The sequence below is a fragment of the Lathamus discolor genome, chromosome 8 (assembly GCF_037157495.1).
Source record: "Lathamus discolor isolate bLatDis1 chromosome 8, bLatDis1.hap1, whole genome shotgun sequence".
NCBI classification, from domain to species: Eukaryota; Metazoa; Chordata; class Aves; order Psittaciformes; family Psittacidae; genus Lathamus; species Lathamus discolor.
The window spans coordinates 17,542,696-17,555,436 of NC_088891.1; the positions used below are offsets into that span (position 1 = coordinate 17,542,696).

Genomic DNA, 12,741 nt, shown 5'->3' on the forward strand with positions numbered 1-12,741 from the left:
GTTCAGAGCGTGGACAGCCTCAGATTTAAATTAGGAGTTGCTGTTACGTGCAGATTCCTACAGGAAGTATCCTGGAAATGCTTTTTTGAAGGAGGCTAAGCACTTATGCTCTAATCTTGTAACCTGGGCATGCTTAGCTTGAAGTATTTAGATAGCAATATGATATGTCCGCACTGGAAGGTCCTCACTATGCTGGCACACAACTCCTAGATAAATAATAACTACATCCCTTCCTCTTTCTTTTTGCTTCTCCTTTCCCTTTCCTTCTGTCTGTCTAAAGCTCTAAGAATAACAATAATCTTAATAGAAATATAAGCTCAAAACTATTTGGAAGCAAATGTGTAGCAGGCACATAAACCCATCAAAGGGGATGTCCTTTCAACTGTGCTCAGTGATTGCAAACTGGAAAACAACAGAAGCTAAACACAGAAAAGACTAACTTGAGCTAAAACTACTTAAATAATCAATTAAAAACTTTTCTGGACTTATTACCCAGCAATTAACTAACCTAATAAATGGAATGGTTATTTTCGGTATGCCACTCAGAACTAGCGTACTGATTTTTATTCCCTCCCCCTTTTTTATTCATCTCCTTTGGGTGTATTGTATTTGTACTTTGGTAATTTATCTATTTAGAAACAGAGCCTTTTTTTTTTTTTAATAACAAGTGCCTAGGAGAAAGATTTCTGCATGGGGATTATCTACCAGTGCTATTAAAACATTTTGTGTATGCAAGCCCAATCTGACACAACAGAACACAGATGTACTGGACTACCTATACCCACTCATAATCCATTAGAAATAAATATGGAGATAGTCTATTGTTGCTTTTACAGAACATATAGTAAAATGTAAATCACATTCATATGCTCAGCTTTGTGATTTCAAGACCAGAAACTCAATACCTTGAGTGAAGAAAATAAGTAGCTCCATGTAAGCCTTCCCAGTGTTGCACTTATCAGAATACAATACCACTTACTAGGCTGGACTTGTGGTCTAATTGCAGACTGAACCCCGGAGGGAGGAAAGCATTCTATTTGCAAACCAAGGGACAGAAGCAACTCTCATATAACCTTTCATCCAACATCAGTGAAAAGCAGCAAATTGACATGCACTAAAAGGAACTGTCTTGCCAAATGGGGATTCATTTCACAAAGAACATTTATAAGCTCACAAACTACTTGTTCCCAAGTCAAGGTTCTCTGTCTCTTTTCTAAGGTTCCCTGTTAGAAACATCTGGGGATTTTCTGGTGACAACATTGTTTGCTTGTCAAAGATGAAATATTCCACAGGAACATATATTACTGCTTCACCAAGGACGTGATTTCATACTAAACTCTACTCCCAAAACAGCTGACAGCGAGGTGGTGAAGTCATGTTAACAGGACATGGGAATTTAAGCTTGAAGTACCTACCCGCCTTTTTCTAGGCCAGCTCTTAAAGTCACACCACCACCACCCCATGTGAAGGACTACTCACCCTGCTCTGAGTTAAAAAGCATTTTTCTTACCTTCCTCATGAAAATTGGAGAGAAAACCTGAGTCTATTGCAGTGAAATATTTCTTTAAACATCAAAAGCTCTGATTAACAGGAAACATATTTTTAGTCAGCTTTTAGTACCCTTATGTCTTCAAGCAGCACATAAAATTGTCTTTTTGGATGACCCCTTCCACTTTGTACTTCAAGGACCATAGATTTGGAGGGAGGGAAAAGGAAAAACAGGTCAGAGAAAAAGAACTGTTAAGAGTTTAAACAGGAAACTTGCCTTATCTGTGAAAGTTGTCTTTGCAGCCAGCAAGCATCACACCTACATATCAGTTAGGTAACAGTAACAAAGATAAGGAAACAGTTCTTCAGACAAACACTGGTGGGAAGGATGGTTATCAACTGATGGCTATATCTAAAAGGAAATCACTAAATGGCTTTGGTCATATACTGGCTTTCTGAAACCAGAGGTTTCCCTACCCATGTTGCATAGAGATTAAATAAAGCCTAACTTGAATTTCCAGAAAACTGCAAGAACACCACTACTGTTGTGAGCTGGCTTTGAAGTCTGTAGTAAACACCTCAACAAAAAAAGAGAGAGGAAACTGCTTTGAGGGTGTGCCTAGTTTGTTGTACAGCAAGTCACACTGCTGCAGCTCACAACTGATAGCTAGGTTATTAACCTTAAACAAGAACCCATCATACACACAGGGAAAGCTAAGTCAGATAGCAAAAAGGTCTCACAACAGTCTTAGTTTTTGCAGCAAAGTCATCATCCTCTTGTCAATCTTGTTTAATTTACTGCTTATACTTTTTACTGTAACACTTTGAAGATCCAGTTCTATTTCCATTCAAGTAATGGATTTTACCATTAATGGCAGTAAGGTTAAGAGAGGAAGCTTCTTCAAGTCCCACTTGCAATCCCTTAAAACCATTACCAGTTTAGGTGAGATCTATTCCTTTGATAAAGCAAACAGCAAACCCAAACCCAGACAATACAGTAATTTAAGGCAAGGTGCCTGAGGTGGGGTTAAAGACCAAATCTAGGCAGTGTCTTAGAATAGCAAGAGATAGAGTAGCAAAGGATATTCACACTGGAATTCAAAGGTATTCAGAGTGGAGGATGTAATTTTGGTACTTAATGACTCCTTCCCTCTCTGTCTTATGCTGTGTGTATAAAACATAGTCAGAAAAATGCTGTCAATACTGTGTTGCTTATTTCAATGTGTGCTAATCAGCACATCTGTAGATGCCAAGTAATATATATTTTAACTATGCTTTTAGGTGCACATAACATTAATTAAAAGAAAACCATTATGGCAGTACAGAAAAATTGTGTTGTTTTGTTGCATCATGACAGTGCTACATTTCTTCTCCTGTTCAAAATTGAAATGCAATGATTAAAATACAACAGGAAATTCAACTACTCCCCTACGCTAAGCTAATACCGTTTGCATAAGCAAATTGTTTGTGAGCATAGTTTAAGCAAGCAGATGTCCATCTTCCCACACCTTTTGCAAATCACAAGCGCAAATACAGATGGCATTTGGATGTACTCAGAAACTTCAACCAAAGTGTCTGTTACTATCTTTTGATCCATAGAAACCCAAGAATCACCTGAACGCCTACTTAATCATAACTCATACCTGGCAAGATTTGTGAAAAGCTTCTGCACTGTTCTCCATGCCTCCCTCCCCCCTAAGTTAACCACTGTATGCAAAGCATTTTGTCAATATACCTCAACACTATTCAACTGTTATGAAGCAAGTTGAATGTTAAGAAGTCTGAATGCCAAATTCCATCACGATTCTATTTAATTTTGGGCTAATCTGTTTCTGTTCCTACTTTTCCTACTAGTTTCCTACTAGTTCTTCAGGCTGACCCACACTGAGCTTCGAGGCGAGCATTCATTACTGCAGTTCATCATGTTAGGAGACTTAGAAGGATTAAAACTATGACCAGCAAAATTGTTTTCAAAATAGGAGCTTTACAAATATCATCATCATCTGGTCCTAAGATTAAGAACAAGCTATTCAGTTCCGAGTTAGAGTGACTACCTGATCTGCCATAAGGAGCTGCCTTACGTGTTGTCTGTATGAAACTGTGTTCCTGACTGGGGTCAACATTTACATAACTCCAGGTTGGTGCTCTTGCAGAAAGGCTGCAAAAACTGCCAATATTTTTACAGTCCTAATAAGGATAGCCATCAACATGCATTAAAAAGCCCTTTTTCAGGTTCAATAGTTGTTTCAGAACAGCGACTGCACAAGTCTAGCAATGCACTGTCAAATAAATGAGTCTATTAGGAATGATGGAATCAGTCCCTGGTTTCAAAATTCAGATAATAAAATATGCTTTTTTTGGTTCAGATACCAACCTTGGAGAAGTCCATATAACTGAGCGTGCTTTAGAATCATTACAATTCAGCCTTACTACAACAAAATGCAGTATTTTGTTAAAAGAAACAATGTCAGGAAGCAAAATGAATGTGAGCATAAAGCTCCAAGGACAGAGTCTTCTTGATGTGTGAAAAAAGGTAGCAGTGATATGTCCGTGGGAAAAAAACACCTACTTTGGGAAAACACCTTGGCTATCAATCTTCGACCAAATGGACAACCAGGCCTAAAAATCTTAATTTTAATCCTAATCTTATCCTCACACTTTGCTGTATTTGGTAGCAATGCATTCAAAGAGACAATGACTTAACCTTTCTCTAAAGACTGAGGTCACTTTAAGGAACTCTTCAAATCAAGGTGACAGTTTTGCACAAGTCCTGCTTAGTAAGTGTAATTATCTCTTAGAAAATGCAAAGTATGTAGTCAAAAGTTTTCCAGTGTATTGGCATTTCTCTGTATGTATAGAGCTACCTAGACTCAGACTACGCAGAACCAAAATACTTGACCCACATATTACAGAAGGTTGTGAGCAGTAATACTTCCTATTTGTTTTCACACTGTTTGCACTGAAAAAATACCCAGAATGCAGAAGCAGATTTGGAGAAGTCTCATCTGTCAGTTTTCTGCTGCCCAAGCCACTCAAACTGAAAAAACAGAAATTAACTTAATGACTTTGCCAAGTGTAACTTCTCCTGCTCTCAGTGTTGGATTAGAGTGTGGAGAGTATCACATAGTTTGAAGCTTACACTCAGCCCATAACACAGTTCCCCTCTGTAACCAATAAGCAACCAAAACTGTGGATGCATCCAGAAGGCTAATATCAAACTGGAAACATTAGCTTCATGTAATAGCTGTGAGAATTTTAAAGACAGGAGACTTTAAAAGCAAAATAAGAAAATAAAGTATGTTTTAAGGGCTGATCAAAGTATGTTTCAGCCAATATGAATCCTTAGAGCAGCTGCAATAGGATTCAGATCAGTCCTACACTTTCTCTGTCAGAATGCTTTTGCACAAGGCACGAGGGGTGTTCATGACTTAATTCAGTATTTCTAACACCAAGCAAATGGCCTTAGGAATTAATAGATAGGAAAGATAAGGGTATAAAAGGTGTAAGAACAACCTTTTAGGGAATCATAAGGCATTACTTGGGTTTAAAAGAACACTGCAGACATTCCCAATGTATTTACTGCCATGTCCACACACAGTTGAAATTTACTTTTGAGTCACATCCACAATCTCTTAATATCCATCAACCCTACTGGTAAAATTTAGGTGTCTAATGTCAGAAACCTCCCCAAACACTTCATCATTCCTCAAAACATGGGCCTCCAAATAATGTTTTAAACACGAAAGAGAATGTCTCTGCCCATCTTGTATGCTTCCACAGGACAGACCAGAGTAAGAAATGAAGTGTGTGCAGAATTGGCACTTATTAATTTGTGATCTCAACTAATACGTATTAGAGGCATGTAAAGGGTTAGAACTTACTCCCAGACAAAGACCTCCAAAAATTTAGTACAGCTTCCTTTCCTTTGCCTTCCCTAATTGAGCTTGCTAGGAAACCATAATTTAGAATTATGTGAACTATAATCCAACACACACACATACATTTTAATACTGGATGATTAACATTTTGCAAATGCTTATCAGTCTTCATTTGCCAAAATGAATTTTCATCTGTTTGCTGTTTTTCACCTTGCTGTAGTCTGCGTTCTACTTTGCTACAAAGGCACAGAAAAACCTATCTTAAGGTATTTACCAGAAAACTCGCGTTAAATAAGCCCATAATTAATGGTTACAGCCAAAAGTCCCGTGTAGCTAGAAGCTGCTCCATATATTCAGAACAGAACCAGAGAAGAGACCTGATATTAGCTTCGAGTGCAGCTAATAGACAGAGTTCCCCATGGGACTTCCAGGGCAGTGCATTTAATTGCCTGTTCTATCAGCCTTATAGAAAATGTTCCTTCCAACTGTGCCAAAGGCTTGAGGCCCAGGCAAAGGTCAAGCTTTTGGAGAGCTAATAGAAGATTAGGGGCAACAGATTTCTCTCACCTCTGACCAGTTATTCTGTGAGGGCATAAAACATGCATTAATGAGAAGTTCTCCCAACGCTTTCCCCATAGCTGCTTCCACATGCACAAAGGGCCAGTCACTCTCACAAATATCATAACTTTCACCAGAGAAAATGCTTCTCTGCTGTAGACCTACCATGAAGAACCAGGGCATCCAGATTTCCACCCATACCCCTGGAGTCACACATTTACCCACAGCGCTCTCACCCTGGATACTCTTTCTCCCAAGCCAGGCAGGAACATTTTTCTCATTTTAAACATATTTCTTCCTCTCATTATTTGACAATGCCTTCATCTTTGCCCCTGGACTCAAGAACTTGGCCACCACAGCAAGAAGGCAACATTCATTCTCACTCAGTCAAACAAGTGACTGACATAGCGTTTTGTGTGGCAGGGAATAACACTGAACCACTGATGACGCTGGCACCCAAAACAAACTTTTTAGAGGGATGGCTTCAAAGTAGAATTAAAGGTACAAAATTGAGCTGCTGATGAAGAGGTTTTCTTTGGCTCACTAGAAAATAAAATAAAATTAAAAGAAATAAATCAAGTGTAGCAGTAGTTCAGTAAAAGTTTTGAACAGAATAAAAGCCCTAGATAGTTAGTTGTCTTCGGATTCTTCACCAGGGCAAACAGTGCTTCAAGGACAAGTAGGAAAGTAGCTGCTATTTGAGGCAACTTCATTATAAAATCATTTTTAATAAGCAATCTGAACAAAGAGAGGGAGTGCTCTTGCAGAGAAGCCCCCAAGGGATCTTAATGCTGCCCAGTAAAGTTATTAGGAGGTTACACACAGGGGACCAAACAGCTATTTTATTGGCCTCAGGGGATAGGGTTTAGATTTCACCTGTTCTCTTTAGGCCTTGGCGCTAACAGCAGATCCTGTTAACCATCAGTTTTCTGCAGGCTCCTATTTTGTAAGGGAAAAGTATCCTTTATAGTTACTGTAGCTGGCACACAAAACACATGAGGTGAAGCAGACAGCACAATGCACAGTAGGCATACCAAGTGATCAGAAATCAGATCAGAAAACAAACAAAAAAAATCACAGTCATTTTCCCTTTAAGGAAATAAAGTAAAATAACAGACTTCAAGAAATCTTTAGCAGTGGCTATAAATGTGGTAAGTAAAACCAGAGAAAAAGGAAGTCCAGGTTCTGGATACAATTAAGCTGCAAACCTTACTAAGCTTGTAGAACCCTGAACATCAGTTCTAGGATGTTTGGACATTTAAGAGCTGCCTTCTGCCCAAATTGACATGATTTCAGAATGGGTCTTTATTCTGGGTAGCTTTAAGAGTGTGCCTATGTGGATAGAACTAGACAGTCCCTTTCTTGGCTAGTTGGGCTGCAGCAGTAGTGAAGATCGGGCACTCCAAGCCCCAGTCAAAGGCCTGGGGGCTTGGCAGGATAACGGAGGTACTTACTGACAAGTAATTTTATGAAAAATTTCTCTAGATACTACTTTGGTAAATCACGAGGAGCAACATGAAACAAAAGGCAACCAAAAGTTACAAGGGAGACTTCATCTACAAAGAGGTTGGGTATATCTTGGGTTATGAAAATATATTCAGTGTTGAATGTGATACCCAAGTACATCTATCTGCATTACAAGCAAACAAGGATGAACAGAATTAGTTCATGGATCGCTAATAGTGGCTTTCCCACTTCTGTACCTATCATATACAAGCTCCAAAGCACAACTGCCAGACACCCTTTCTGCCAGGACTGCAAGATACTGGGCAGTGACACAAAATAAAGAATCAAGTGTCAAAAGCTGTGGCAGTTCAGGGAGTAGGTAACAACAAGTGGTAATATGCTGAGGCACGAAAGCCAACTCCAAACCCGTCCTGGTACTGAGAAGGTGTAGCTGCCCTAGCCTAGTTCTACCTCCGAAGCAATGCCAAGTATTCTACACATACATGCTTGAGATGAAGCTGAACTAAAACCTGTGTTTTTTCTATCTGAAAAATGTTAGGCAAGCAAATAACTGAATGTACCTGGGCCTCTATGCAGATACAAACTTCAGCTACGAAATCAAACTCCGTAGAAGCTTCTGTGATTCATTACAATTCAAATAGCAAGAGAAAGAAGGTTCATTACAATATTAGCTTTCTGGATGCATCCACAGGAACCACCCCTTATTCTGATAAGGCAGTCGAGTCAAATTCAATCAAGAAAGTCAGTGCCCAGGATATAAAAATGATATGGAGAAAAATAAAGTGATGTATTTGTGTGATAATTCTGAGTCACTAGTGGTCTGGTAGAGGCCATCAATCTCATTGCATGAAGTATTGCAAGATTTAGATCTAAGATGCCAGAAATTAAATACTACACAGTAGATAAGATAGGATTTGGCCTCTACCATCTGACTTGGCTAGACTAGACGCTATATAAGGGGATGGTTAAGCTAACAAATTGCCATATGAGCCTGAGAAAGGATAGTTCTACAGACAGAAGCATGAAGTTTTACTTCAAAAGCCTGACTAATCTACTGAGGGAAAAACTGCATTCTGGGGTAGACAAACTTTATTCCCCTAGTGCAGCTTAGCAGAGTATTACACTCCCGGCTTATAACGGCAGGTTTTGTAACACTCAACTTCTGATAAAGACGGGATATAGAGAAGCAGTAATTTAAAAGTAAGATGTAATGAAACAGAATACTTAGATAAAATGGGTTGTATCAAGAATACTGAAGCTCTCTCAGGTTTTACTTAGTTAGTTACATTATGAAAAACCCGTATTTCTTCAGCACTACTTGAATGTGTAAAAATACTCAGCTATTTGACTCTGAAATGACCCAAGCACCTATCAACAGGCCAGTAGTTCTATTTCAGATGACAGAGCACTTTGTCACAGACTAATGCCAAGTGTGTGTGTGTAGGAAATATACCCCAAATCTCTAACAATAAAACCAGGACTAAGCAGTGGAGACAGACCTCCACCAAGTTTGAAACCCATACTATTAAAATGGACTTTCAGATGAAATCTGAAAAGATTAATCTGATATTTGAAATGCATAATGTACCAAACCTTTTGGCATTATACTCCCCTAATTGAGTCAAAAGGTCATTAGGCATAAGTGCTAGTTTACAGTCAGTCAACACCCTCACATGCCATACATCGTAAACTTGGCATAAAATGACTTAATCTGTATTTCTAAACAGTCGTGCAGACAACATCTACACACTTCAAAATGGCTTTGTGAATGTTTTTTGACATTTCTTTGCAGAAATCCTACTCTATGTAACTTAATCCGGATGTGTTATATACACTGATAGAGTGATAGGCAAACTCTAGATCGATTTGAAACACCAAAAATCTATCCTTGTCATTTTGTAGTTGTTAACAACTCAGATCTGAGTTATAATTTTTTGCATTGAGGTGTTTATATAATTCTTTCCCCCCTCATCCCCCCCCTAAGCCATTCTAAAACTCTGCATTTTGATGCCTACTTCTTCTATTCAATAATAAAAAAATTCTATCTTGTGCAGGATGCTGAAATGATGAAGACGCACAATATACATTAATTCCTCCTCTGAGAATTTGTCATAACAGGAATGAGTTCTAAAAGAACTTCGACCAAAATTGAAGGAAACCTCATACATATTTGCTAGCAAACACAGTCTGCATTTTCATCATGCCAATTACAGCATATTGCTCCTTCTATTTTAATCCTTCCTTAATGGACAAGCTTATCTTCCCATTATTCAGAGAACTTTTTTGTTCATGCTTCAGCAATCGCATGACAACTGATTAACAATTCAGGGAACTGCTCTTTGACAGTTCTCTTAGAATTGCACAGAGTTCTCAACACAGAGGACACTGGGACCCTAATTTCTGCCTTGACTAAATTAAATGCCGTATGTGGTGAACAGCAGCTAATCAACTAACACAGTTGATGAACACACCTTTTTTTCCATCATAAGCCTCAAAACCAGCATCTAACAAGATATATGATGCCAACATTTTATCAAGCTGGCATGGCTTCAGAGCGTATTTCCTTCATTCTTTAGGTCTGTGGATACTATTTAATCTTTCCTACAAGAAGTATCAAACACTGGAACTGGCTAGCAGGTCAGTACATGGCACTGCTCTATACCAAATACATAAGGTGATTTCAGCTGATGTCCAGGTGGAGTGTTACAAACCACCATGTACAGTCATTAGCCTCTGTACAAGAGAGGCCCAAGACTGAGCTAGTGTAAATACCAAATTACTTACCACCTCTAGAGAGGGTGGTCGCTCCAGGCCAGGGTTGAGCTCATGGGCAAGGCTGTGCAAGGAAGCTGTCTGTACAATGCCTGGCCTGCGGATATACAGAGGACTTCAGTCTCCTGTACTGTCAATCTCAGTCAGCATGAGCTCAAATACTCCCCCAAAACATAAGGGCCAAATACTGCCCTCAGATGCCTACCTGTGGCTCCCATTAAGTCCAATAGAAACCACATATGCATTCAGCTAAAGAGGATATCTGACCTTACAAACACATTAAGCATCAAGCCCACCTAAGGAGAGAAGGACCACCGTGGCTCTGAAAGTATGTGACATGTAACATTTACTTCAAGTGTCACGCAAATCTTCTCATTTGAAATTCTTAAAGCAACTGCATTTTGTATTTCTATATGTTGAGAATTCATGCTCTCAAGTCAGATTTTTCATTACATGAATATTTTAAAACTGGGAATGAAATAATAATGAAATAAATGCAAAACACTTTATGACACTGCTTTAAACCCAGAAGCCGCAGTGAACATACTTCAAATCATAACCCTCTTACAATGCATATATCTTTGTAAATTCTGTGCAGCCTACTTCCTGTTGTGTTAGAGGCCTTTTAGAATAACAGCCTCAGCTTTAGCCCGCTCCTGTTTCAGATCCTAGGCAAATTCAATTTCTGCACTACCAGATTTCCAAACCTCCACAGTATCCAGAGAATCTCAACGTATCTCCTGCAGCTATAAACGGTAACATTTTCCTGGAATTGTGCTTTTAACTCACTGCAGAGTAGATGAGAGTTGATCCCAAATAGTGATGTCTTTGAAGAAGATTCCAAATAAGTGTACACATTAGCAAATGCACGCATCCACATCCATTTCCAAGGTTGCCATTCATGAGGAATGTTTGTTTACGGTTGAGAGCCAAACAATAACCTCTTCATTTTCATCAAGAGCTCCTTATGCACAAGCACAGAACGATTTACCTTATAGATTAATGCACAGGAAGGACAGAACACTCAAATAATTCATTTTTACTTGAATCATACTGCATCTCTAACAGCCCTAAGAATACACACATTCTCCTCACCTGCATTTTCTGGACACGTTACTTAGCAGCTAGCTGTAGGATATACATACAGGAATATGGAAATTCTGCCTTTCTTCACAACTTTCTTTTTCTGCGCTCTTAACTCATGTGAATGTGCACACACACGTGCATACACATACACACACACACACACACATTGTATATGCATGTTGACAACATTGCAGGTGAGGACTGGAACTGCTCAAAAGTGGAAAACCCACCAGAACATTTAAAATGGAGGCTTCTCAGACCAGACCAACTCCCAGCACACCAACACCTAATAGTCGCTGCACAGACTAACATGAATTCCATTTGTAAGAGAAGGCCAAAGCAAAAGATACTACTTACATGTATGAGTCTTCTTCGTTACAGAAATACCTGCAGGGAAGAAATGATACTGACATTAGCAAAATGAGCACTGAGCAAATTCTTTTGACATGTATTTCATCATTATTTGATTTCAGACACACAGCGACCACTACAAAAGCAGAATGAAAATTGCCATAATTTGTACACTAGAGGTGGGAGGATGTCCCTATTTTGCATTCAGACTTTAATTCTCTCTTTACATGTCATCAATAAACGTTTCAACATAAATTGCTTAAATTTTGTTGCTCGAACCCGTATCTACGTGGTGCTGCTGGTTTAAAACTGAAGCTGATGCAAACAGAAGATACCAACAACATTATGGAAGCCCCCTTTCACTTTTTGCATGGTGAACATTTTTCCCACACTCGTATTTACTCGTGCACATTAAACTACCCAGACAGAACAAATCTGAGAAGTACAACAATTCCTTTGCTATGTTACTGAGTTCAAGTAGTTCCTTGACTGCAAGCTGTAGCTTATGCTCATTAAAACCAAATGAGCAGCTCTCTCAATGTATTACTTGCCATAATTCCAACCCAGATGCAAATATCCCCAAGCTGTTAAATACATACTTTCTGAAGTATTAAAGATGTTTTGATGCTAGACAGGCATGTGGTGGCAATCACCAGTGATGGTCCAGTGCCAAGGAAATTTGAGAAGAATTTTAAAGAAAGCAACAGAGTGAACAGAATGAGGCAAAATTCATAATACCGAAGATAAAATTAACCCTGTTAAATGTCATCGCAATTCATGCTTGAATTCAAACAATATCGTCTCCACTTTAGTAGATAGCTGGCGCTGTATTTGGACCCCTCAGTATTTAAGCTTCGCCCTCCTTGAGGGGAATTTTATGAGAAGAGCAAGAAGCTACTGGAAGCAGTACAAGTATTTGAAATATTTCATTTGTGATCAAGGCCTGTAATGAAATACTGGAATTGAAACTGTTTGGCTTCTTATTCACGGAAGACAGAGAGACTTGAATCTCCTTAGCTACCCTATTTCTTTAACCCCCTCTTCCAAAATCAAATTACTATGGAAATAGGTAGGCTTTTATTTCAGGGTTATTTGCTGTGGAACATCTCAGGGAGGCAGCAGGTTATAATAATGCAGAGAA

The 12,741-nt window shown here is 38.9% G+C and overlaps 1 protein-coding gene across 3 annotated transcripts in view; it reads right to left on the minus strand.

Annotated features, from left to right (window-relative positions):
- Nucleotides 1-12,741, minus strand: part of RORA (RAR related orphan receptor A) — a 400,239-nt gene that overhangs the window by 99,662 nt on the left and 287,836 nt on the right. For all 3 annotated transcript variants that reach the window (XM_065688646.1, XM_065688643.1, XM_065688644.1), the window contains one exon: nt 11,607-11,636. In XM_065688646.1, the coding sequence (XP_065544718.1) occupies nt 11,607-11,636 (30 nt within the window). The remainder of the gene's footprint in view (nt 1-11,606; nt 11,637-12,741) is intronic.